The sequence below is a fragment of the Cnephaeus nilssonii genome, assembly GCF_951640355.1.
Source record: "Cnephaeus nilssonii genome assembly, chromosome: 6".
NCBI classification, from domain to species: Eukaryota; Metazoa; Chordata; class Mammalia; order Chiroptera; family Vespertilionidae; genus Cnephaeus; species Cnephaeus nilssonii.
Genome location: NC_137077.1, coordinates 33761177 through 33789136, shown reverse-complemented (window position 1 = coordinate 33789136; position 27960 = coordinate 33761177). Strand labels below are relative to the sequence as shown.

Below are 27960 nucleotides of genomic sequence, written 5' to 3'. Positions count from 1 at the left end.
CTGGGATTTACTTTTTCCTGGCACAATTTATACAATTATGGAAGCTACAACTTTAACCAACAAATATTAATTGAGCAACTACTCTGGACAAGACATAGTTTTCTTAAGCCAAGAACATATACATTCCCAAATAAAAATGTAAGATTGACGTAGTAATAGTGGATTCTTGTGATTTCATTGTCTATGCCTTTCAAATAGACATGCCTTCCTGACATGTAATTAATTGCCATGAGCCCCAGAACTGTGAAGCTCTGTGTACAAGTGGACAAAGTGATTTCAAAGTTTGTCTCCAGGAAAGGGAGTGGGGAAGATCTAAAACTTGTTTTCTCTCTCTTTTCCCCTCTAGTTGGCCCGTCACAACAAATTATTACAGCAGATGCTCAAACCAGGATCAGATCCAGATGATGGAGATGAAGCCTTAAAGTATTATGCCAACCACACGGCACAGATTGAGGTAACTATCCATTACTTCTTGAAAGGGACCAACTGTGAAAAGATATATTTACTTTCTATTTCAGACCTTTTTCATAAGTGTTTCCCAGAACAGGGAAGCCAAATTGATATAAACTGTAAAAGTATGCACGAAAAGATGAGATGTGAGGAGTGATCTACAAAAATTTGAGGCACGCAACATTTTTTCAAAGTTATCTTTTGTGTTGTGGCCAGGACTATATTTAAGTTTCCTTTTGTAACTAATAAGGTAGTTTTGGTTCTGTTTTGTTTTGGTCATGGAAGCTGTCATTGCAGAGCAGTGATGTTTTAGAGAAAAAAATTTTATAATAGAAGTGGTCATTTAAGAAAAGGTTTCTTTTTAAAAACTATAGAACGCTTATTAAAATAGAGATCTCTGTGTAAGAAAGTATTTGGAAGTATAAGAAACATTGAAGTCATTAATAAAGTTTTTATATCGCTAGCATAAACTTGGGATGGTGTAACAGTTTCCATTTTCAGTATGCAACAGTTGACCTCCCCACCCTCATAAAGGAGACATTCTTTAATGGCCGGTGGCAGTTCAGGAGGTGTGGGTCCACACAGACTTATCATTATGTGTTTTGAGACCCATCTGGCTGTCATTTACCAGCTATGGTGTCATTCTGACGCTAGTTGGCAGAGCTAATCGGGCAGAAGTGAGGAGAGTGGTTGACGCTTGTCACTAGTAATTTGCATTCAAACATTCATTCACTTTGTCAGGTATAGTTTAGTTTTCAGCAGAGTGCATGGTGGGTATCACTGCTCTTAACTCTCGCGATATATAATCACTGGAGCTTATTGTTTACTATTGCCAAACCTTTGGAATAATGAGCATTATGACCTGTGTCACAGAATGGATCCCTTGCTAGCATTTATAAACATTAATATTCCTGTAGCTTTTGTGGGAGACTTGACATAATGGAAACTATTAGATGGACCAGCAGCAAAGCGTTGCTTTCTGCATCAGGTGCTTAGGAATCAGAGGCTGGCAAAGTCAGGGAGCTGGGGAAATGGATACAAATAGATCACCAAACCAGTATGGTTCTAAGGAAGGTCCCAGAAGCCAAAGTGCAAAGCTAGGTGATTAGAAGAGATCGGGAATAGCAGGGAGAGTGGGTAAGCCAGAGGTGGGGATCGGGGTGTGTGAGAGATGGGGCTGTTGTTGAAGTCGGATTTTTATTGGTTTCCCAGCAGTGAGGTGAGATTTAGCTGGAAATACGTGAATTCAGTAAATATGTACTGGGCATTTACTCTCTACCAATTCTCATGCTCACTCAAAGACCACCTCATATGACCTGCCCTCCTTTCTTCACAGTATTCGTTCATTTCCCCTCACTGTGCTCCTGCCACAGTGTGGTCATTCTGTTAGTGGAACATGCAATATTGCTTCTTATGTGTCACTCGTCCTCTGCATGAGGCAGGTCTTGGGCATCTTTGTACTTCCGAAACTGAACACTGTATCTGGCGTATAACCACAATGGTGAATATTGTGGAAAATCAGAGTTTGTCTGTAAGTTATAGACTCAAAGGTCCTGGGAAATAGGAAGCACCTTGTGGGTTACCTGGTCTACTCACCCATCCAAGGAGGAATTGCTTTATAGTAGCTCTGTTCTGCCTTCAGTTCTTCCTGTGCTAGAGACCTCACTACTTCAGGGGGAACTGATCCAATTTGGAACTCTAATAATTAGGAAAAAAATCTTTTCTGATAAAGAGTGCACACTGTGCCCAGCCGGTATGGCTCAGTGGTTGAGCGTTGACCTATGAACCGGTAAGGGCACATGCTAGGGTTGGGGGCTCGATCCCCATTAGGGGGCATGCAGGAGGCAGCTGATAGATGAGTCTCATCATTGATGTCTCTCTCTCTCTCTCTCTCTCTCTCTCTCTCTCCCTCTACCGTCCTCTCTCTGAAATCAATAAAAATAATAATAATAGTGTCTTCACACATGCAGGATTTCCCCATCTTTCTGCTCAGCCTTCTTTGTTATGTTGGTGATGTCTCGCCTCCTGGTTGTAAAATGGCTGCACAGTTCCAGGCATCATCCCCTTACACTACCTTTCGTTCTCAGCAGGAACAAAGAATATACAGGCAAAAAGCACTTTTGTGTTAGCTATTTGGTTTTGTTGTTGTTATTATTTTGTTGGTCTCAAAGGCTCTCTCTTTTTGGAAACAAAATCTTTCCTGAAAGCCTCCCCCCACCTCCCAGGATATTTCTCCTCATGCCTCATTCTCCAGAAGTAGGTCACATGCTCACCAACACCGCATCAGTGGCAAAGGGAAATAGGCCACTCTTCTGGTTTAGGCCAGTCTTGATTCATTCTTGAGGGTTGGGCAGCATATGTAAATGTGAACCTTCAGATTTGGTTTTCACAGACCCTTGTTACATAGTAAAACTATCTTACCTTATAATAGAGAAACATGCAAATTGACCGCACCTCCGCTATGCCCACGATTGGGCCAGCAGGAGGCTGGGGGCGGGACTCCGGGTGGCATATCCACTGTTGAGAAGATCAAGATGGCGGTGCCCAGTGGCCGGGCCCATGCCCCCGCTCCCGGGGGTGCCTGGGGCGATCGGCACCCGGGGGGGCGTGGCCGGGCCCATGCCGCCACTCCCTGGGGTGCCTGGGGCGATCGGCACCCCGGGGGGGCGTGGCTGGGCAATCGGCACCCCGGGGGGGCGTGGCCGGACCCATGCCGCCGCTCCCGGGGGTGGGGGGGGGGCGATCGGCCACCTGTGGGGGCATGGCCAGGCCCATCCCGCCCCTCCCGCCGCTCACGGGGGTCCCAGGGTGGATCGGCCACCCGGGGGGCGTGGCCCGGCCCCTCCCGCCCCTCCCGGGAGTTCCGGGTTGATTGGCCACCTGGAGGGGCTTGGCCGTGCCCATCCCGCCCCTCCCGCCGCTCCCGGGGGTCCCAGGAGCAGAGGCTTTCGGGGCCTTGGGCACCAGCGGGGAGCCTGCACCGATCTCAGGAAACCACTGGGGGTCGGCTCCTGTGTTCGGTAGCAGGGACGCTGGGTGCGGCGAGTCCAAGGCCAGGAAAGCCTGGGGCGGAGGCTTTCCCGGCCTTGGGCACCAGTGGGCAGCCTGCACGGATCGCAGGAAACCACTGGGGGTCGGCTCCTGCGATCCTTAGCAAGGATGTTGGGTGCCGCGGAGCCCAAGGCCACTGCCCGGGGCCAAGCCCCGACCCTGAAAAAGGCAGAAGGCGGTGGCCACAGCCAAGGCCTGGGTCCCTGGTGCCGGCAGAAAACTGGTGCAGGCAGCCAGGTGAATGAAGGTCTATTGCACGAATCTTCGTGCAAACAGGCTACTAGTATGAAAATATTCAGCCTGTTTTTTTTAATCTAACATTAAATTGTCACAAATACCAAGTAAGAAAAGTTCAAAATAATGAATATTTATATATAGGTATATGCTAGAATGGATATTCTACCTACAAAAATTATGTGTTGCCACGAATAGGAAAATATTTTAATGGTATAAAGCACCTTTCTCTGGCATCATGTTGTGTAGGCCATTTGTTTCCCAACAGCCCTTTTTAGGAAGGACAGGCTAAGAACAAGATGCAGATATATCAAGTGCAGGGTATAATGTGATAAGCTAATCACTTGCTAATTAACACCCTCTCTTAATTCTCTCCTGTACTTCATGAAAGTAAAAATTGGGTTAATGGTAATCCAGAAAGAATAAAGACTTGGGCTTTTGTTATTTATAACGAAGTATAATATTTGTGATACTTTAGTCAGCTAATATCTCTTCCTTAAAGAGAAAAATGTAAAGTAATCCAGTAAAGGACTATCTAGGATACTTCAAACTGGCCTGTTTTTTGTTTTTGTTTTCTTCATTAACTGATTTCATAAAATATCTTTAACATAAAAAAACAGTATGCTAAGACCAAGGTGCTAAAGGCTAAAGCACCTGTAAATTAATGTTTGCAGATTGTCCGGCACGACAGGACCATGGAGCAGATAGTCTTTCCTGTCCCCAACATATGTGAATACCTGACGCGGGAGTCCAAGTGCCGTGTGTTCACTATGACAGAAAGGGACGAGCAAGGCAGCAAAGTGAACGACTTCTTCCAGCAAACAGAAGACCTCTACAATGAGATGAAGTGGCAGAAGAAAATCAGGAGTAAGTACCATAAACGAACATGGTGAGTTTGGGGCGTCGTGGTAGACCCATTGGTACCTTGGGACACAGGACACTCCTCAGTTAAACTGGTTTTTAACTTCTTGCCATCTGATGTTCCTGAGATCCCCCACGGCCGTCAGAATGTAAGCTCAGCCTACCGCTGGAGCCAAGACACCTGCAGCTTCCTGCCACAGAAACCTCTGCCTTAGATCACCTTTCAGTGCTGACCCTGTACTTTTATAATATGATGAAATACGAGGTTGCAGTTGTGTTTCAACTGTTGAACAGCTGCAGGTTTGAAGCCCCCAAAGGGGCCCTGACTGGCCTTAACACTCAGTGAGTGGCATGGAGGTGCCGGTCCCGGCATGCTCATCCTCTCTCGCCTTAGGATCTTAGGATGGAGTGGGTTGTTTCACGATTTTCTGAAAGTCTTTCTTTCCCTATATCTGTACATCGCCAAATCAAACTAAAAATTGTGTGATGCTTGTATTCTAATAGAAATGTTATCATTTTAAAGTTAAAAATGAGCATAATGCCGTTCCCATGACTTATTTCTCAGGCCTACAGTTTACTTGGAAATACTCAATCTTCAAATTTAAAAATTTGAGAGTTTAAAATAAAATCTCATTTTCCCACGTAACTAATATCATGAGCTTTCAACAAAAATTGATAGAAGGAAACTCTTGATTAGGTCTTTTTTGTCTTTTGGGGACGTTTTCCAGACAAGCAGGCGTATGTGCTCAATATCTCTATTCAGCATTGTGTCGTCATTCTAGTTTCCTAGGAATTTTAACGATTGTGGTTTAATTTGAGTGGAGCCTGAGACACACCATCTTTGAAGATAAGGTGGCGGCATGCATTGCCAGGCTTTCCTAGCAGAATATTTGAAAAAATAAAGAAATTACTCTCCCATAGCATTTTACTAGGTAGAATCTTATAAAGTTCAGTGAAAATTTTGGGTGTCCAGAATACATATGAATACTCGACATTTTTACTTGAGAAATTTGAAAAACATCCATTTCTATCCTTGACAAAAGGTAAATTGAGTAATGAACTCGTGTTTGTGGGGTCTGAGCTTTTTTTGGATAAATATTTTGTCATTTATAAAAAGAAATCTTCAAATAACTTCCAGTACGTGTTTTACTTTTAAAAAATTGGAAGCACCTTATTGTGAGGTTATAGATAGGATCTAATTCATTTGATGGGTCGATTACCAATGTCTGCATCAACCTCTTCTAATTTCACCTTCATATTCTGCTTTTAACAGTGAGGACTCCTCATTCCGGAATGATGGAGATGCAGATGCTTACAGCTTATGATACATTAATAACTTAATGTCATGGTTAGTCGTAGCCTATTCTAGTGTTGAAATGCTCCCTTCCCAGAGAAGATGACACTGTGTATGGAAGGGTAGGATAGTTTATCAGTAAGCAACAGACCCCAGAGATTGGAATTCACAGAAAATAATTTGAAAAGTTTATCATTTTTATTTGAAAATTCATGTGCTTTCCCCCTTCAATTCATTCCATATTAAGTTAGAGAATCGACAAGACCTGAAAAGTCATGTGGTCAAACTTACATGCATTATATATCTGTTCAACTACTTTGGAGTGGTAGGAAAAAAACACTAATTTTTGTTTGATATAAATTGTATGCAATAAATGCATTTACTATTTCTTTTCTGGTGACAAATACAGAGTTCCTTTGCTGAAATTATTCAGCAAAGCCATTGTCACTTGTGGGTAGTTCTTATTGTATCTTTCACTTTCTTCTGCTATTGCAAACCCAACCAGTTCTTATAAATCACTAGTTCCCAAGAAGTGGTACCAGGCCATGCTATTAAGTTTCAGAGTTGCAGGTAACTGTGTCTGCGTCATAGGAATTTTCATCAGAGATAGATCTGTGCCAGGGTTTTTTTTTTTGTTTTTGTTTTTGTTTTTTACTTTAAGGCATTGGCGTGGGACAAATGTATCAGCTTTACTAAATTATATAGCAGTGTGTACCATTCCATTAAAAATGGCCTCAGGCAGCTGCTAATGTATCTTTTTCCTAATCTTCTCTAGGGATATGTTAGAGAGAATTAATACAGAATCACCTTTCCTATCCATCATTAGCAATTGCAAAATTATGCACCCTTCTACAATGGTTTGGTTGTGAATTGGCTAAATGATGAAGAAATCAAATCGAAAACTTCTTCATGGTATTAATTATCAACTTTATAAAATAGGGCATATTAAGTGTTTATTTAAATATGCTTTATACTAGTTTACAAAAATGCATTTAGGAAAATGTTATTTCAGTAGGACTGATGTGTGGAAACCAAAATTTATTTTTCTGTTCTATCCCATTGCACGTCTTCTTTACTAGATAACCCTGCTCTGTTCTGGTTTTCAAGACACATATCTCTCTGGGGGAGCATCTCCTTCAACTTGGCCGTGTTCATCAATTTAGCTGTTGCTCTCTTCTACCCATTTGGGGACGATGGAGATGAAGGCAAGTGCTTATCTTTCTTTAAATGATAAATATTTTGAAGTTCTAAAATAACACTGTCAATGCAGTTCTTAACTATTTAGAGCTTCAAAATAATAATGATTTAATTCTTGTTAAATCGATTTTTCTATAGTCGTTGGAAGTAGAGAATTATAGTAAGTGGCGTAGGCAGAAAACTATGGTCAACAAAAATGTTATTTTGCAAAAACTCAGATACAGAAGAGCTATATTACATATTGATAAATAAAGCACTGAAAATTGTTATTTCTACCTATTATTGCCCAAAGCATTTTTATACATCATCATATCAATTATATAAATACTAGTGGCCCGGTGCACAGATTTGTGCAGATTGAAAGGAAATTAATTAGAAGAAATATTTTAATATCGCTGTTTGCCCTTTCTCTATAATAGAAGTGTCAGAGAAGAAAGAAAATTAGTAAAATGTATATGAAAATAATATATGAATTGATTAATAAATAATAACAACATGATATAACAACAACAGAAACATGATATAAAAATTACAAAAGCATGATATAAAAACAACATTGATAAAAACAATGACTGATAAATTGATTAAACTTATTCTAATATCTCCCTGTATACCACATTAAGAGTAAAAACATTTTCAGAGTGCTTGACTAATTTCTCTTGTGATAAAGTATTTATAACTTTAACTTTAATGTCACACACTCTTCAAATTCAAGAGAAAGCAATATATAACTGACCATGTCCAAAAACAGGTTCAGGTAGGAATATTCCTATTCTGTCTAGAGTTTGTCCTTGTGATTTATTAATAGTCATTGCAAATGCTGGCATCATGGGAAACTGTCTTTGAATTAATTTAAATGGGAGGTGTGTGAGATGGGGACAAATATTGTGTATGCACGAGTCAACGTTTATTTTTAAATTGTCGGTGCGCATCATATGTACCGCCGGCTGATCGGTCAGACAGTTGGATGGATGTACAGTCGGTCAGTTAGCCTTTTATATATATATAGATATGAGAAAATTAAGGGTTTATGCCAAAATATATTCATGTGATTACTTTAAATAGTGGAATTTACTAATTTTACTCTCTTCTCTTTGCTTTCTGTCTTGTATAAGGTTTCTATAATGAATATACATGAAATCTGAAATATATTTAAAAATTTAATATAACAGAATATGATAATATCTCAGAATAAAAGATTAACTCATTTCTAGACTAGGAGTTCTTTACATGAATGATTGACTATAGAATTAATATTATTAAACTAATATTGCATGAGGCTTTACAAAGGCAAAGACAAGAGAAATTATCTCATAGTAACGAAATGGGAAGTATAAGAAATATTTGAAAGCGTGGGACTGTAGAAATTGTTTTAAGTCTGGCAAAGTGAATGGGAAACTGTTACTGGCTTGGGATATGGTCAGGTGAATAACTTTGGAATGTGTATGGAAAGAATGGGTTGGAGGAAAAGATGAGAGTTATCCTATATAATAAAAGCCTAATATGCTAAGTGTACGGTTGTCCGTTCAACCAATCAATGCGTAATATGCTCATGATATGCCTAGGCTACTCAACCGCTCGCTATGACATGCACTGACCACCAGGGGGCAGACAGTCGACTGGTCGACCAGTCGCAATGATGTGCACTGACCACCAGGGGGCAGATGCTCTGACTGGTAGGTTAGCTTGCTACTGGAGTCCGGCTGATCAGACTGAGTGAGACAGGCCGGATATGCCCTGGAGCCCTTCCACGGTCCCTCCCCAGCTGGCCAACCTCATGTGTACCTCCTTGGCCTCAATTGTGCACCAGTGGGGTCCCTTGGCCTGGCCTGCACCCTCTCACAATCCGGGACCCCTAGAGGGAGGTTGGAGAGCCGGTTTCAGTCCGATCCCGCTCAACACAGGAGCTGCCCCCTGGTGGTCAGTGCGCTCCCATAGGGGAGTGCTCCTCATCCAGAAGCCGGGCTCATGGCTGGCGAGCGCAGCAGCGGTGGTGGGAACCTCTCCCGTGGGCCTAAGCCAGCAGTCAGACATCCTCCGAAGGCTCCCAGACTGCAAGAGGGTGCAGGCCAAGCTGAGGAACCACCCCCCCTCAGTGCACAAATTTTGTCCACCAGGCCTCTAGTCAGTGAATAATAACCACAAGAATACCACAAGATATCTCATCTGTCTATAGGATTATTGTGAGACTTTAATGAGGTGTTATGAATAAAGCATTTAGAATAGTACCTGGAAAGCATTCAATAAACCTTAGTTGTTGTAGATGTTGATAGAAGGTAAATGTTACTACTACACAGGGAAGCCCAATGAAAGGGATGGTAGGATAAGAGCAACACTTATTTAAATCTATAGCAGATGAACTGGAGGTGAATAGGAAGGAAAATAAAATTCCAGGAGTAATTTACTCTTTTAAAGGTCCAGTAAGATAATAGATATCAAAGTCCTAACATTTAGGTAAGATGATAGTGACTAAAGTTTGACCTTTTGGAAGGCATTCCAGTGCTAAAAGAAAAATATTTGACAGTGGAGCGGATGTGTGAGTTCAATAGCAATGACAAACATAGCAAATATCTGGCCACCCATTGTGGGGAAGGTACAAATACAACAGGAAGTGGGACAGCTTTCCTCTTCACTATGTTTTATCTCATTTCATGCTGATAGCACCCTATAAGAATGTAACTCTTATAGGAGAAAAGTCCAGCTTGAAGTGATAAATTCGTATCATATGCACACAGATGCTAAGAGTAAACTGTAGAAGCATAAAGTCTTAGATAAGGAAATTATCTAATATCAAGCCTTTATTTGACAGAGAAAGAGATGGGGACCCAGAGAGGCTAAAAAATGGCAGATCGCAGAGTAGAGGGTTCACTGGTTCCAATCCAAGACTTTTCTACATGGATGATTGGGTTGTAAGAATAACAGGAAGATAACAAATCTTCATACACAACATAATTTTTCTGAGTTCCATTCCATGATATTTCTTACTTGACATTAGAGCCAATGTATGTAGCCTCTGCTGCCCCCTATTGAACATGAAATATAATGGTGATGGGCAGTGCCACCCCTCTAGACATCTACTCATTTAGGAGAAAGTAGAATCCCTGATGCATTTTTAATAACAGAATAGTAATATTAATCATAATGATAACAACGGATGATATTTATTGATCAGATTTGGTTAGGCAAAATGCTAAGCACTTCACATATATAATTTCATTTAATCTTCCTGACAATCCTGCACTTTGCCCTATGGATAAGGAATCTGAAGCTTAGTAACATTTGCCCAATAACTGGGGAGTGGAGTCCAGAAATAACTATGAACATGCTCCCAGGATAGGAACTTGAAACCACATATATAGTGGAGTTTAGAGTAAGGCTCCAACCTCAGAAAAAAATAGGACTAACGAAAAGAAGACTGGAAACCATGGTGCTTTGTCATCAGGTGCAGATGCAGACTTAATTCTTCAAAAGGACTGAACAGAATTAACCCTTTGCACTCGCTTGCTTTTTTCTTGATTCCTTTATTCTAATGCTAACCGTGTCGAGTCACACTCGACATCCAAGTGCAAAAGGTTAAGAGTAGTCATCAAGATGGGGGTTCAATCTTAGGTATCTGGGTGTGGGGAGGTACAAAGAGGGAAGGGAAGGCATGAGCTGCTATTTGGGCACTATGGAATCCCAAGGTGGTGTTTGGGCAATGGGATTATAGTTCTAGATGAGTTATTTAATATAACGTAGGTTAAATTTTTTATCAGGATTAGCTGAGTCTCTAACCTTTCAGTTGCACACTTGGGGTAGCTAAGAAGGCTGAGGAAACAAAGTTGAGACTGATGAGTAGACTTGGCCATCAGAACTGGCTGGAGAAGGGAAATTCTGTGCAGGATATGCATATTCTCTAATGTCACATTTTCAGGCATGGACTTGATCACCGATGACAATTTGCCAGGAGCACTTTGAGTCAACTTAAAGATGAATTAGTTGATCATTAATATTCCTTTCAAAAAGTGCTAACATGAATTGGATAAAATGATAGGGACATATTAAGAACACAGCATCCAACTTGAAAGGTCTCCCAGTGGCCAAACCTGAAAAATTTGAGAAAAAAATATTGACAATAATATATAATGACCCATAAAAATCCAGGAATCTATGTCGATAGTGAGAAGAAAAATCTGTTAATTGAGAGAGCAGTGTCTTCCTTACAGAGCAGTAATTGAAGGGAGATTCTTAAGGGGAAAGTGTTTCTCAGAGGATCATCTTATAGGGCCCCCCAGCCTCCCACCCATCTGCAGATAATCTCCTTTCATTGTCAGGCTTTAGGAGCCCTGTTTTAATCTGTTTAGGAATCCAGGCCTTATTTGTGTGGCAGTAGGCTTGTTTTGTTTTGTTTTTTAATTTGGTTAATTGGTTTCTTTGTTTAGCATATGTTTCTCCAAAGAAGAAACCTGTGCTAAAGTTGAGATATGAAGCTAAGCTGGGTGTGGCTGAGGCAGCAGCTGTTGATGCTAGTGAATCGCCTACCTGCCTGTTCAGAAGTTGAACAGTGTCATGCCTACCATCCCTGCCCAGTTCGGCAAGGGTGGGCTAGTTAGTGGAGTAAATTGTTGTTGAGGGAATTTCTTATATCAGATAGCATGTGATTTTTTAAAAAATACATCATATTTGAATGTGGATGTAGTTCTTTTTCCCCTAAAGTACTTTGTGTTAAAGAAAATATGTTTCTCAAGGTGATTTTGATTCATTCAACTCAGTTACAACCATTTGATGGAATATGGCTATGTGCCAGGCACTCTGCTACACCCTGGAGATACAAGGGTTGGTGAAGCTGTCCTTTCTTCAAGGAGCTCATGCTCTAGTGAAGGAATGAAGTAAAGAGTAAAACACAATAGTGAAGACCACCTATGGATTTATGGATGGATGTCAACTCTGGTTGCAGTAAGGTGGAGAAAACAGAAAAGTCTTATGAGTCTACTAGTATGTGGGAGGCAGATGATTAGAGAGAGACTGGAAAGTAAGAAGCAGCATGTTCTGTACAGGAAACTATCAATAAGTCAGTGTCAGGTAGATAGGAGATTTCCATTATGTGAATTAAATCGAGGTCTCTAATTTTGCTATTTGAAGTTTCTTTTTAGAGGATAAACTTTATACTTTCTAAGATTTAAAAATGTATAGAATGCATTCTAAATTTTTTTCATTATAAAAGCAATACATGCTTATTGTAGAAATCAATACAAATATAAATTAAGTAGAGAAGACAGATGCCCTTCCCATCCTCATTCGGTAAAAGTTGGTTTGATAGTCTATATTGTCTTCTCTAGGGTTTGTCAGAGGATTTTGGTTTATATATATACTAGAGGCCCGGTGCACGAAATTCATGCATGGGGGTGGGGAGTGTCCCTCAGCCCAGCCTGCAGCCTCTCCAATCTGGGACCCCTTGAGGAATGTCTGACTGCCCGAGAGGGATGTCCGACTGCCCATTTAGGCCTGATCCTAAACGGGCAGTCAGACATCCCTCTCACCATCCAGGACTGCTGGCTCTCAACTGATTGCCTGCCTACCTTCCTGATTGCCCCTAACCGCTTCTTCCTGCCAGCCTGATCACCCCCTAAACACTCGCCTGCCAGCCTGATTGATGCCTAACTGCTCCCCTGCCAGCCTGTTTGCCTCTAACTGTCCTCCCCTGCAGGCCTGGTCACCCCTAACTGCCCTTCCCTGCAGGCCCAGTCACCCCCAACTTCCCTCCTCTGCTGGCCTGGTCACCCCTAACTGCCCTCCCCTGCAGGCTTGATTGCCCCCAACTGCCATCCCTTGCAGGCCTGGTCCCCCACAACTGCCCTTCCCTGCTGGCCTGATCACTCCCAACTGCCCTCCCCTGCTGGCCATCTTGTGGTGGCCATCTTGTGTCCACATTGGGGCAGTCATCTTTGACCACATAGGGGCAGCCATCTTCTGTGTTGGAGTGATGGTCAATTTGCATATTACTCTTTTATTAGATAGGATAGAGGCCTGGTGTACGGGTGGGGCCCGGCTGGTTTGCCCTGAAGGGAGTCCTGGAATAGGGTGGGGGCTCCCTTGGAGAGTGGGGCAGCCTGGGCAAGGGGCCTGTGGTGGTTTCCAGGCCAGCCATGCCCCCCGGAGGCCCTGGTATCTGGGATTTATTTATCTGCTATAATTGAAACTTTGTAGCCTTGAGTGGAGCCAAGCCTCCTGCTTGCTCTGTGGCCATAGCCATTTTTGTTGGGATTTATTTATCTTCTATAATTGAAACTTTGTAGCCTTAAGTGGAGGACAAGGCAGGCCAGGGCTGTGGAAACTTGGCTTCCTCTATCGCCGGGGGCACCTCAAGCCTCCTGCTCTCTCCAGCTCCGAGGCTGCTGCCATTTTTGTTGGGATTTATTTATCTTCTATAATTGAAACTTTGTAGCCTTAAGCAGAGGCCAAGGCAGGCCAGGACAAGTGGAAAGCTTGGCCTCCTCCATTGCTGGGGAAACCCAAGCCTCCAGCTCTCTCCATGGCTGCAGCCATCTTGGTTGGGTTAATTTGCATACTTGCTCCTGATTGGCTGGTGGGAGTGGCTTGTGGGTGTAGCAGAGGTATGGTCAATTTGCATATTACTCTTTTATTAGATAGGATTTAGCATTAAATCTTCAACTATAAATCAATATTCTTCTTACAAAATATGATTATAAATTATTGTTAATTGACTACTATAAATTAATAGCCATTTTATATAACTTTTAAGTTTTTTATTAATTCACAAATACATACTTAGCATGTATTTAGCATACTTAGCTATTTATCTAGCATGTACCTTAAATATGTGAATTCTTTCACTAAAGGGACCAAATGCCCAGTTTTAAGTGTATGATTATAATTTTTTGTATAATGGAAAGGAAATCTCAGCAAGCCAAATACTATCTGAAAAAAGTAGTCAAAATGTGGTTAGGTGATCAGGCATTCATGACAATGCAGAGTATGACTATCAGAGTCAAAGCTGAGACTTTAAATAAGAATAACACATTGAGTCATTACTTATAAATTATACCGGAGTCCAATGACTGGCTAAAAGTTGTTAAATGTGTAAAGATGTTGACAGTTTCAGAGTGAAGCTCCACAGCTTGGGGAATTTGTAACTGGAGATTTAGTTGCTTAAAACAAGATGACAGATTATTTTGATTTATTCATTTAATCAACAAATATTTATTTGTAACTGCATGCCAGGCACTGTGATAGACCCAGAAACGGTCCTCACCCTTACAGAGCTTATGTTTTGATGATGTCCTGACAAGCATGAGAGAAAGTTGAAGGCATTATTCAACATCTCCATGGCTCTTTGAGATCTGTGAAGTCAGGGCAGTTGCTGGTCAGACTATGTTTTGTAGACATAGAGTGCTTCCAAGCCAATATCATAATAAACATGAGTTGGGTGCCCATTTTCTTAGTATTGCCAGAGGACAGGAATTGCAGGTGATTTCCATAGCAATTTACCCCTTTCTTCATCTCCCAAGTAATCTTATCAGATCATAAATTTGGTGAAAGGGCAATCAAATCTCTCCTCCCAACTCTCTTTCATCACTGCTTGCTTTAAGAGATAACATGATAAGAGCAAACATTGCAAAAATAAACACGTCTAAACCAGTGCTATTTGCTATCTGTGTTGTTTTGTTTTTAATGTCTAACAGGATCTTCCTACCTACTTTTGATCTTTTAGCACTCACTGTGAACTAAAAGCTTACACAGAATTCGTTGCAGGAGTCCAGATAATCCCATGGTTTTAATGGTAACACAAAAGCTCTACACACCACACCTCTGTGGTGTTTTGATGCAGAAATTAATTTTATAAATTATAAAGAGGTGTGGCCAAAGAAGCAACTAGTAGAAAACCTTCCTTTTGTTGTTTCCCCTCTGACTTCATCAGCCTGTTCACATGTTTGAGGTTTCAGCCTTCGTCTAATCAGCCCAAGAATGTTGCCCCTTAATTTGCTTCTGCAAATCTGGCACCATGTGATCTTCAGAGGGGGATTCCTTGAATCCACATGTCAGTGCAAACGTGTACTTCTTTTTAACAGAAAAAAATTTTAAACACCTTTTTGGGCAATTTCAAAGGAAATTTTGTTTGTAATAGAATTCCTTTTTAAAAAACTTAGAACTTTTGTTTCTGATTATTTAAATAGCTTACCAGTTTTTAAGAACTTGAATTGAGCTTCAAACACATACACTCATACATATTCATATATATTCATGCATCTATATACACACATATATGTTTTAAAAGTTAAAACTTGTGTCTATTTTATTAAAGACTGGATATTCTACATTCTGAATTCTTTAGAGCCGTGGTTGGCAAACTGCAGCTTGCGAGCCACATGCAGCTCTTTGACCCCTTGAGTGTGGCTCTTCCACAAAATACCACGGCCTGGGCGAGTCTATTTTGAAGAAGTAGCGTTAGAAGAAGTTTAAGTTTAAAAAATTTGGCTCTCAAAAGAAATTTTAATCGTTGTACTGTTGATATTTGGCTCTGTTGACTAATGAGTTTTCCAACCACTGCTTTAGAGGAATCTATAATATAGAAACTTGATAATAATAGAACCTGACAGAGTATGAGTTCAATGGAAAAATACCAGATTTCACATGACTTAGCAGTCCATTTAATGGCCATTAATCGTAACTTTTAAATTAAGGTTCCCAAATGGGATACTTCTATCAAAATATTTAGCATATGTAACTCCTGTAGGAGACAAAGATGACGAACTCTCAGACTTAATAGAAGGGGCATAACTAGTGAGTATATAAGAGGCCTGAAATTAATCACAAACTTTCTGGAAAGAAATGTAATGGATAATGTGTTCAAAGACATTTCCTCTAAACACAGTGTGTAGAATGGGGTGTTTTGAAATTGTGTCCCATGGCTTGACTTGCTATACGTGTTATATGAAACAGAGTGGCAAAGGTTTTAACATTTTCTAGATTTGTTCTTGGTAAAAATAAACTTTTTTCACATTTCACAGGTACACTTTCTCCGTTGTTCTCAGTTCTTCTATGGATAGCAGTTGCAATCTGCACATCCATGCTGTTTTTCTTCTCCAAGCCTGTGGGAATCCGGCCATTTCTTGTGTCTGTAATGCTCAGATCAATATATACAATAGGTCTTGGGCCCACATTAATACTTCTTGGTGCAGCTAATGTAAGTATTTTGCTTTGTACTGTTATAGATTAATTAAAAGTGTACTAAATGTAAAATTATTCATGTGTACACAGTAAATTCTAATTTATTATGAATCTGAATTAACCAGAATTTAATTTGTACATTCTTAATTTTGAGAGAAAGAAAAAAATGACAAGTAAAATTTGATATATTTACGAAGGTAGCCCTTGGGGCATGACCCAGTTCTGCAATCAATTTAATCCAATCCAATTTTATTGCCTTCTGCGTCCCATACCAGCAGCTATTGACAAAAATGACTTTGAGCCACTCTTACCATCCTAGTGACTTCTAAATCATCTAAGAAAGATTAAATTATATTCAGGAGAACTTTAGAACTGAGTACCTTTTATAAAATGACCAAGGAAAAAGGGTTCCTGTATGAGAAAACTATGAAACTGGGCTCTTTTTATGTGAGCAAAACCTATAAACTTGTGAAAGGCATAGATGAGATTCATATTTATTTTCACTACATTTTAAAGTGTTAGAACAAGAACGCACATTTCAAAACTTAAGTTAGGTAAGTTTAGAATAAGTAAGCCAAAGTCCTGTTCCGAATAACGGCAGCTGTACCCAAGAGAAAATTTTACAGGGACTAAACAACTTCCTGCAAGGGAGCTACGAAGGGATGGTGAGAAAAGGTAAAAATCATCAGGCAGATGAGAGAACAAATGGCCAGGTAAACAAATAAATATTGCCAGTATGTCTGCTGCCTACCGGAAGCATTTTTTATCTTTTACTGTGTTTCTAGCAAAATGTCCTGTATTCTGATATCTGTATTTAGGTCTTATCTCCCCTACTACATTCAATGGTTCTTAAGGATAATAATTAATTATTCAATGTCTGGAACATCATTGGTATTCAACAAATATCCCTTCAATAAATTAGCTAATGAGTGAGTGAATGAATGAGGGAAAGGTTATTTTTGTATTATACAGTTACACTGCCTTGTACATAAAATACATGGCAAATATATATTGAAAAGGAATAAATGAAATAGCCAACATTTTGAGAATTAGAAAGCTGAGTTAGTATGGCTAATCTGTTTCTGGTTTTAATATAATTATTTAAAGATTACATATGGTATATATGACAGCTCCTAGTTAGCTAGAACATTCCATAAACCCAATTGCCAATTATTCCTCAATCATTGTCAATAAAAGAGAGTGTACTACACACACAAAGAGATGTATCAGCACAGAATTCTGTAAAGTACCGAATATATTATTCTATAAGTTGCTTGAGGGCAGAGGTTGTCACATTCATAGATATAATCCTACCCTCCTCACTCCCTCACAACTCCCATTTTTTTTTAACCTTAATACCTGGCACTTAAGTATTTAAAAAATTGTTTACGTGAACTGAACTTATACTTTCAGTGCTTTGGAAATAAGCTACTTTTGCAATATTGCCAATCAGGCTAATTAAGGAATTTTCATGGATGTATCTGAATTTTTATAAATATATTGGTGTGTTCACTTTATTATTTTTTTAAGTGCATTAAAGGGAGACATCTGTAATAGTGCCAAAAATAAATAAATAAATAAATAAATAAATAAATAAATAATAAATAAATAAAACATTAACTGTTGAACCAAATTACTTGAAGGAGCAAATAATATTTATAAACTGGTAACTGGTCCTGAATAGGACATTAATCTAAGAAAGAAAAATCCAAGTTTCATAAAGTGAAATCATAGCCGAGTAGAGTTAGGCCAAAACTAACAAACATTCATCGGGCCTCTGTTATATAATAGTCACTGAACACACCAAGAGGTAGAGGATGAGGGTCTCGCCTCCCGTAGCTTCAGGAATAGTATATAAGGAGATAAGGAGTGTGAAGGTGAAAAGAATAATTAAGAGTAATAATGATATCACAGCAATGAAGTCCACTATTTACCAAGCGCCTAATATGTGGAATATAATTTAATTGTAAAACGTTGCTATTGTGATCCTAAAAGTGTTTGTAGTTTGGTTCTCAGAGTTGTTTATGGACTCCGTGTCTTTCATAATGTTGAGCAAATGCAGAAAGTCCCTTTTTTGGAAGAGGAATCAAGTGGGAGGAAAGAACCTGGATCTATGTTCTAAGCTGATAATCTATGTATTATCAGTTTCTATTATTATATTTCATTTTTATCTTCTTGTTTCTAAAAATTGAAGTTTTGTTTAAATTGCAACTAGTTTCTCTATCTTGTCACAGGAGTCATCTTAGTATTTGAGATGTTTCAAAAGATTCAAATGTTTTTCTCTGTTATAAAGTATAGCTTATAAGCCAGTACAGTTTTCTTCCCATTCCCTATGTTACATTTTTAGTCACTGGTAATGGAAATTAACATTTTATTTTTGCAAATATAAACACACATTTTGTAAATTTGGGATCACTTAATTTTTTTATACCATTAATATTTAAAATCTCATTTTAATAGGATAATATTTCCAGTCTTATGGTTGTTACATAATGTGTTGAACCATTTCATTAATTTTAATTGTTTCTATTTTAGATATTTTTAATAATAAATAATAATGTAGTAAATACCTGTGAAAGATCTTTGAATATCTTCTAAACACTCATTGTCTACCGTGTTTTTTCCTTTCTAGGAGTGTCTAGAAATGTGTAATTTATTTAATGGCATTTATAAATCATTTCCTTCCTCACAATTATTTGTAATGTGGAAGTGTTCCCTTATTCTTGGACTTGGTCTCACCATTTTTGCAGAGAGGTAAAGCAAGTGGAGTTTAGCAGACAACTGTCTATTAATGCCCCAGTGTCAAAATTTAATACTATCATTCCCTTAGTTACTTACAGTTTCCTGGGAGGGCTCATGATACTGCTAATCTATAAGGTTGAGTCCCGCTATGTGTTAAACATAAACAAATTCAGTTATATATTCTGAATCAAAACTGTCATATCCTCTCTCTCTCTCCCTCTCTCTGTCTCTCTGGTGCACACACATACACATACACAATCACACACACACACACACACACACACACACACACACACACACACACACTATTTCTCTCATATAATATGGTCACTGAATGTTTCTAACTACTAATATCAGTTGCAGAAACAGAAAACTGCTGCCGTGCTGGGGGAAAGGTAGTATGTGTCAAGTTTAGTAAAAGAACAAGTTTATACCACCCTTCTTTACTGCACTGTTTGTTGGAAATTTAGAAGATTTCCAGGCTGATTTTCACTACATGAAAATTTTGCCTTAGACTTTAACCTTAGAAACTTATCCTGCCTAAGATATAATGTCACTGAAATGGAGATTGTTTTAATCAAATCATCTCATTTTTGAAGGTTGATGGAAATATGGTAATATAGTTCAAAACAATAAATTCAATTTAACTTCTCAATAAATAGTAGACAGTCGTTTTTTTTTTAGCAATAATTTATTCCTGGAATATAGGTCATGTTTTCCCATAGGAACAATGTAAGGTGGGGATAGAATTTCTGATCAGGGACATAGAACCAAATGAGACACCAAGGATAATATAAAGGCAGCTATACATTTCTGCAATTACATAAAATAGTAAAATGGAAAGGACATCACAACTAATTCTAGAGCTATGAGGCGCCTTAAGGCTTATTTGCAGCTAGGCATTTCATTTTAGAAATGAGTATGCAGTGTCCTATTAAAACCAGGAGGGTTCAGCAAAGTATTTAGTGACAGAGCCAAGGCTGGAACCCAGGTGGCCCAACTTCCCACGCAGGGTCTTTCCAGTGTACTGCCGTTTTAACGTCCTGCAAAGACATATCAATTACCTTGCCCAGTTCCCTCAACCTCCATTTATGGTTGCCCTTGCCATAGAAACAGTGATTGCTACGTAATGGTGTTGACAAATGAAGGACTGATTAGACAGCAGCAAGTACACTGAGTGGCCAGATTATTATGATCTCTGAACACATAATAATCTGGCCACTCAGTGTATATCCTATATAATAAAAGGCTAATATGCAAATTGTCCCCTCGACCAGGAGTTCGACCAGCAGGCAGGCCGGCCAACCGCCCATGTCCCCTCCCCCTGGCCAGGCTGGCCAGACCCCACCCATGCACCAGGCCTGTAATACACACACACACACACACACACGCACACTGAGTGGCCAGATTATTATGCGTTCAGAGATCATAATAATCTAGCCACTCAGTGTATGTCATGACATGAGAAGGGAGAATGTCTCTGCAATTTCTTCATTCTCTGCATGAAGCTTTCATAGAAAATGTTTTCTAAAAAGATGTATAGATTTTATTTTTAAAATGTATACATTTTAAGGTCATGGTGTGGGGAAAACCAGAGTTCAACTTCTTTCCTACCCAATCATTTATTCTTGCATTTGTTTCTCCTTGGTATGAACACGTCAAAAGACAACAATTTCTACGTTTCTGGTCTCTACAGAAATAGGTGGGTGCCACTGCCAGCATCCACTCCACCGCACTTCAAGGCTTTGTCTAGAGAGCAGGGATACATCCATCAACGTCTAGCCCTTGGTCAAGACTAAAAAAAAAAAATCTGAAAACATAAAAGACAAACCTTTATTTTTTATGCAGAAGTAGCAGAGACCCTTTTTAGTTAGAAAAGAGACATTTCTTGCTTTTGCATTGAGAACTGAAATGTATTGCTCTTTTGAGAATTTGAATTCAATGCATTACTTTCCTCAGTGTAAAGAGCTTATAAATAAATACTTTTCCTGCATAATTGTTTTATGATTCAGTTTAGGAAAGTAGAGATCAGGAAACAAAATATAAATAATTTGTCTTAAGCATATCATTCATCCTTCTGAAAAGTCAGAATTCTAATCAATATAAATGTAAATGACAGTCACTCAAAACAATTGAAAGAGTAAAACACCAAATATCATTACATCACTCAGACATTCTACTTTTCACCATTTTCATGATGTTTATTGTCAAATGCTAATTTTATATCAGCACCTTGTATATAGTTTTTAAAATACTGACTTCATATAATATTAAACTTGGTCTTGGCTAGTGAATATAAAGACATCTGTTCCACAGTAGCTCTTTTCAATAATGACCTATGAATATGTGATAAATGAAACACTACATACTGAAGTAAGACTTTCTATTTGACATTATTCATATTGTTAGCAAGTTAGTGAAAGAATTGATAACATTGATTATTGAGAGGATAATTAAGTAGCAGGGAGAAAATTTAGAAAAGGTTTGAACTTTTTAGTTGCTATGTAGTTGATTTGATTTGGCTGTCTTCACAACATGCAATGATAGCCCATTTCTCATTTTATCGGTATTGATTTGGACTTCAGAAAGTTGAAGGAAACGGTTTTTCAAACCTCACATATTTCAATTTTGCTTCAAAGTATTTTGCTTCTTCTTATGTTATAATTCCATAAGGCAATTTATTTCATATACATTGAAAAAAACCAACAATGTTGTAAAGAGCAACCTTTTCCCCCAAGGTTAGATTTGGACATATAAAGACAAATATGGTGCCAATAGATAACTTAAAGAACTCAGAGAATAATTTGGAAGAAGAAATTGAAATTTCAAACTATGTAATTTTTTCCTTGATGACAAAGAGCAAAACTACTTTTTTTGGTTTATAAATAATGCAGTGATTCTAGAACCAAATACATGTAGATGGTCCTAAGTTTATGATAATTGTGTTCTTTGGAAATCATCACACAAATCTGTTATTGCCAAAGACTTTTAGTATACATTTTCTGTGTTCTAAAATTATGCCACAAAAGGTAATATTAAACATAGTTTTAATATAAATACGTTACATAATACCAGGCATAATAAACACTTCAACAATGTTTATTGAATTTACCACTCATAGAGCTTAGAGAATATCTGCACACATTATATTTATCTTAACCTACATATATAGGTATATTTACAATTTTTATGTATTTAAAGTAAGTTAAATGCAAAAATAATTTTTATAGCTTACTTGTTTAAAATAATACTCAAGGACAGATGTCTGGATATTTTCTGAAGACATTTTTCTTTTACAGTTCTAGTATAATAGAAATATTGCATAGGTTACTTTCAGTATGGAAAATATAATGAGTGGTATTTAGAGTCATTGCAGCCCAGCTGGTGTCGCCCAACCGTTGAGCATTGACACGTGAAGCAGGAGATCACGGTTTAATCCTCAGTGGGGGGCATGCAGGAGGCAGACAATCAATGATTCTTTCCCTGTCCCTTCCTCTCTGAAGTCAATAAAAATATATACTAAAAATAAAATAGTTATTTCACTAAGTGCTTCATATGCTTTATGAACTGTCTAATCCTCTGGCTAGCTCTATGAGTTGGGAATCCCTTTATTCCAGTTTTTCAGAAGAAACGATCAGGCCTATAGGAGCACGACTCAAGCCACGCCAGCAGTGGTGAGAGCACCAACATTTCAATCCAGGTGCATGTCAACTGCATAACTGGGGCCCTTAATCATGCTCCCCTCTTTTCCGGGAACCGCAAAGGATACCAGTTCTGCCTGCACCATGTTTACATGTAGATTTGTAAGTAGTGCTGAAAAATTGCAAAATGAAAAATCACGAAACAAAACCACAGACTTGTGAACAATAGGTTTTGTCAGTGACCTGTTATTTATGTGCATTTGGGGATAAATAAGACAGTAAAATCTTTTTTTTCTCTCTCCCTTCAGCTTTGTAATAAAATAGTATTTCTGGTGAGTTTTGTTGGAAACCGTGGCACGTTCACCCGAGGGTACCGAGCAGTCATCCTGGACATGGCCTTTCTCTACCATGTGGCGTATGTCCTGGTTTGCATGCTGGGCCTCTTTGTCCATGAATTCTTCTATAGCTTCCTGGTGAGTACATCTCTATGTGGACAATTGCTGCTGGGAAAAATGCACAATGCTCCTTCCTTTGATTTTATTTTTTTAAAGCAGGGCCTGACATTTAGGACAAATTATGTTATTTTTAGAATTTCCTAGGCAAAGCATGAATTGTTATTATTTTTAGTCTTTTTTTCTCTGAGAAACTACATCTGTGGTGGAATTCTTTCTTTCCTCTCTGAGAAGGAACCAACGAGTCCACGCTTGACCCAGGTTTCATAGAGCAGGCTGCTTGTGGTTCAGCGAAATCATATATCCATTTACATTTAGAGAGTCTGCGATGGAATGTGGGAGAAAAAAAGGGGGGGATATATTTCCTTTGTACTGGAATCATTATATTTTATTTATGGTGCCAAATATGTGTATCTTTACAGTGACAAATAAGTAAAATGAGGGAGAAAAGTGCCAACCTAGCAAAAAGACAATGAGTTGTTTTAAGAAAAGTCTTACAGTTTCAGATTTAATGTCATTGTTGTTAAGCTTATCTACATATACTTAATTCATTAAATGGATTTTCACATTTCTTCCAGAGATTTTTGGTGTGTTTGTGGGTTTTTGTGGAGTTTTTTTCTGGCTATCAGTTTTTCTTCATGCATATATGTTTTATGGCCATGAACCAGGAGAGGAATCAATATAAATATATGATGTTTTGAAACTTAAAGCACTACCCGGTTAGCATCATGCATAGGAGCAATTTATTTATCTCTCCAGCCCAGAGCTGACATGCACTTCTCAGTAAAATCACCTGAAAACAAGTTGAAGATCTAAAACCATTACACTGACCCAGTTTGCTCGCCTCCTGCTTCCCTGTTATGTTATCTAGCACACCCATGTATGAAGACTGAAAAAAAGCTAATTTGTCATTTACTCTCAAGCACTTGAAAGAGCCACAGTGAAGAGTGAATTTGTCCCGTAGGTTTAGATTAAAAATTATCTTCCAGATAGTTAATCAGATTATTTGCCAATCAAAAGGAAATCTTTTTTTTTTTTTTCTGTTTCAGGGATCCAAATGAATTCCCTCTCTCCTTTGATTCACCTGAAAAGTTCCATTTAAAAAAAAATCTGCCTGTGGTATACAATAAAATAAGATAAAATTTTAAAAAATCTACAGTGGTGGGCAAAAGTAGGGTTATAGTTATTTGTATGGAACATAATATAATTAATAAATAATCATACAAGAATAAACTCTGTTTTTCTTCCTCACAACTATAAACCTACTTTTGCCCTGCCCTGTATAAAGTCCTAAGGTACCCAGCACTTTACCCTGACTGTGATATGTGTGTCTGCCTTCCGGTCTATAAAATGAGTAGGGGTAGTATAGGAGACTAGTATTAGCAAAATCTATTAAAAAGATAATGTGAAATGAGGTATGTAAATATTTGTTTTCCAAGTAAAGGTATTTGACAAAATAAAGTTGTATTTGAATGACTGTATGAGTTATTAAGAGTAATGTTACTTTATGTTACTTAACCTTATTTTTTATTTTTATTTCCTCTTGTCTTTTATCTCTCCAATCTTACACTAGGGATGCTGATTTGTTTTCATTGGGTTGGTTATGGAAAGGAGATAGTCCATTTTGATGTTTAGAGTCCTAGAAGGAAATTGTAATGGACATAATAACAAAATGGAATTTAAACATTTTAAAAATACTTTTTTACTTTGAAGTTATATGAATATGCATTCCTGGTTTCCTCCACAAATGTCAATCGTTTATTCAAAATAATAAAAACCACACTCTAGATTTTCCTTTTAGAAATAAACAGAAAGAACCATCAACCTGACCAATGTCAACACGTTTTGCATTCTCAAGATTCTGATCCCATGAGGACAGGATGGGGCCCAGGGACATGCAGTTTTTGCAAGCATCCCAGGGGCTTCTTGGAAGCTCTGTACTTCCAGAAACTATCCAGAAGTGACCCAGAGCCCATTGTCAGACCTTTTATCTCAGTCACTATTGAAATAAACTTAAGAAAAACCTCCTTATGTCAAGTAGATAAGTTCACGTCAGAGCGCCGGTAATTTGGAAGTTGAATTTGCATTAGTTATTTGTCTGTTCTGAAGAATGTTGACTTCATATCCAGAGTTTGCTGCTCCCTCCAAAAGATACATAGCAGAATAGTTAAACCTTTTTTTTTTTTTAACCATCATAGAATAACAGTTTCTAAGGTGAGCAAACAAGTTAATAACTTTACAGCAGTTATTTGTAAGGCTACAATTAGATTGGAAAGTGACTGTGTAACCCTCCGTGCTCAGGAAAGCAGGGTACAAGGCCCTGGTGTTTCTGAGAGGATGCAGGACATGGATAACTGATCGTTTCAACCAGTTTAGATGTTCTAATCACTGCTCACAGGTAGCAGAAGACATATCTCTATTATTCAACTTTTTAAAATATTCTTTATTTCCAAACAGGTATTTATGCCTTTTTTAAGTGAATGTTAAATTATTGCTTTTAACCAGCTTTTGGTAATAAAAAATGTACTTGATAATGTATAATTTTACATAACAATAAGTAAAAGTGTTTTCAGTGTTGACTACAGATAGCAAATACACACCTAGGTTCTTGACTCATGCATAGATTTTCTCCTACTAAACACATAATGGAAAACAACCCATTAGAGAAAGTGAATTAGCAAAATTGTGTATTATATCTTTGTTTATACTTCTGTTTCCAAAAGTATATACTAAAGCAATATGTTTTATCCTCATTAAATGCCTTTATTAAGGAAAGGTGTTTGCATTTCTCAACTATTTTAAAATTTCATATCTATTTCTATTGCAGCAGGCTCATAAAATTGTTCTCATAATTTCACCTCTAATCACTTGATTAAATAATACATTTCATGAGCCTATCCATTATCCATCACTTAGGTGAACCTAATTCAGCATTCTCACTTTAGTCATTTTACATAGTCTAGAAGCAACTGCAGAATATCAGTAAGAGTAAAAATAAGGAATAAGAAGCTAAGTTGGTTAAGTATAATACTACAATTTTTCTAAATTCAAATATGAAGCCATGTTATTTCATGTCTTACACAACTGAAATTATGCTGGTTACAAAACCAACAGGTGCACAATATATGTTGTGTTAGGGTTCTCTTTATTGAAAAACAGTTCATTAGTACATTTCAACTGGACAGCAATATATATTTTGGTTTATTTTTAAAGTGTCATTTAGGTTGTAATTTTTTCATAGATAAACTAAAATGGCTTGCATTTGTATTTGTAATGACCTTTATACTTATTCATCTTTTACTCCTTTGCATTTTTGTGGAATTTTTTATTTTATTTTATTTAGCTTTTTGATTTGGTGTACAGAGAAGAGACTCTGCTCAATGTCATAAAAAGTGTCACCCGGAATGGCCGCTCCATTATTCTAACGGCAGTCCTCGCTCTCATCCTGGTCTACCTGTTTTCCATTATTGGGTTCCTTTTTCTGAAGGATGACTTCACTATGGAAGTGGATAGGCTGAAAAACAGAACTCCCATTACAGGTATTGCTATTACCACTAAATGAGCTTTCTCGGATGGCAGGTATGATTTGTAGGGAGCTTGTTAAGAGGATTACAGATAAACACTAATGGAGGAAATGTTTTCTTTCACTCCTTTGAAAACATGCCTTGTTCACTAAGAGCTCACGACTGTGAAATACTTGTAGGCTGTATATTAGCTGTCAATGTGTAGAGGAGGAGTATCCCAGACCAGCAACATTATCTAAGCCCAGTATCAATTAGGAAGTTTCCATGATGACTACAATCCTGAAGACAGTAAACAACTTCAGTGAAGGATAATTGCTTTGGGATATTATTCCTCCTCTTTTTCCTTCTCTCCCAAGAGCATACAGCATCATTTACAACCATCCTATGTAATCCTATATAATAAAGAGCTAATATGCTAATTAGACCGAACAGCAGAATGACAGTCCAGAGGAGCTTCCAGACGAAGCTGGGGCTGCAAGGGCTGAGACAGCCCGGGCTGCGAGGGCCAAGCCCCTTGCACGAATTTTGTGCATCAGGCCTCCAGTTATTCTATATGTGTTTGCTCACAGTACATTATATTGTGCTTAAATAATTAAAAATGATAAATGTTTTGACCTGAAACCATCATAGAGGAAGAAATTTGGGATAGAAAAAATACTCAAAATATTGTCATTAAGGAGCTCAATCCATCAGTATGTGGCCATCAGAATTACTGTACAATATTTTTATTGGCTAACTGGTTAGACATCATTTATTTATGCTCACCGTGATTCTTATGAGGGCTTATTCTTCCTATCTTATTTTGAATTTTTACTTATTATGCTTTCTAAAGATTTCTTTTTTTTAAATTTCTTTATTGATTACGGTGTTACATATGTGTCCTTATTCCCCCATTACCCTCAGATCCCCCCCTCATGCCCTCAACCCCCTGTTGTCTGTGTCCATTGGTTAGGCTTAAATGCATGCATAAAAGTCCTTTGGTTGATTTCTTCCCCTTACCCCCACCCTCCCCTACCTTCCCTCTGAGGTTTAATGGTCTGATCGATGTTTCTCTGTCCCTGGATCTACTTTTGTTTATCAGTTTATGTTGTTCATTATATTCCATAAAGATTTCTTTTTACCACTTTCCTACCTTTTGTTGTTTTGGTTAAATTTCTTTGTTACTCTTTTTTCTCCTCTTATAATTTACTGAATAGAAATCATAGTTCTGCACTTTGCTGTTAGCTTCTGTGGGTGATTCTGCTGCCTATGGGTTGTAGGGAATGAAAACCACAAAATTACTCGCTCTCCCCTCAAGCTATTAAATTTAAAGGTATGATTTAATTAGGTGTGCTTTATAAGCCATA

At 38.2% G+C, this 27960-nt stretch overlaps 1 protein-coding gene across 2 annotated transcripts in view; it reads left to right on the top strand.

Annotated features, from left to right (window-relative positions):
- ITPR2 (inositol 1,4,5-trisphosphate receptor type 2) overlaps nucleotides 1-27960 on the top strand; it is a 427719-nt gene that overhangs the window by 334831 nt on the left and 64928 nt on the right. For both annotated transcript variants that reach the window (XM_079773600.1, XM_079773601.1), the window contains exons 46-51: nucleotides 347-454; nucleotides 4410-4602; nucleotides 6970-7095; nucleotides 16096-16271; nucleotides 22947-23111; nucleotides 26434-26629. In XM_079773600.1, the coding sequence (XP_079629726.1) occupies nucleotides 347-454; nucleotides 4410-4602; nucleotides 6970-7095; nucleotides 16096-16271; nucleotides 22947-23111; nucleotides 26434-26629 (964 nt within the window). The remainder of the gene's footprint in view (nucleotides 1-346; nucleotides 455-4409; nucleotides 4603-6969; nucleotides 7096-16095; nucleotides 16272-22946; nucleotides 23112-26433; nucleotides 26630-27960) is intronic.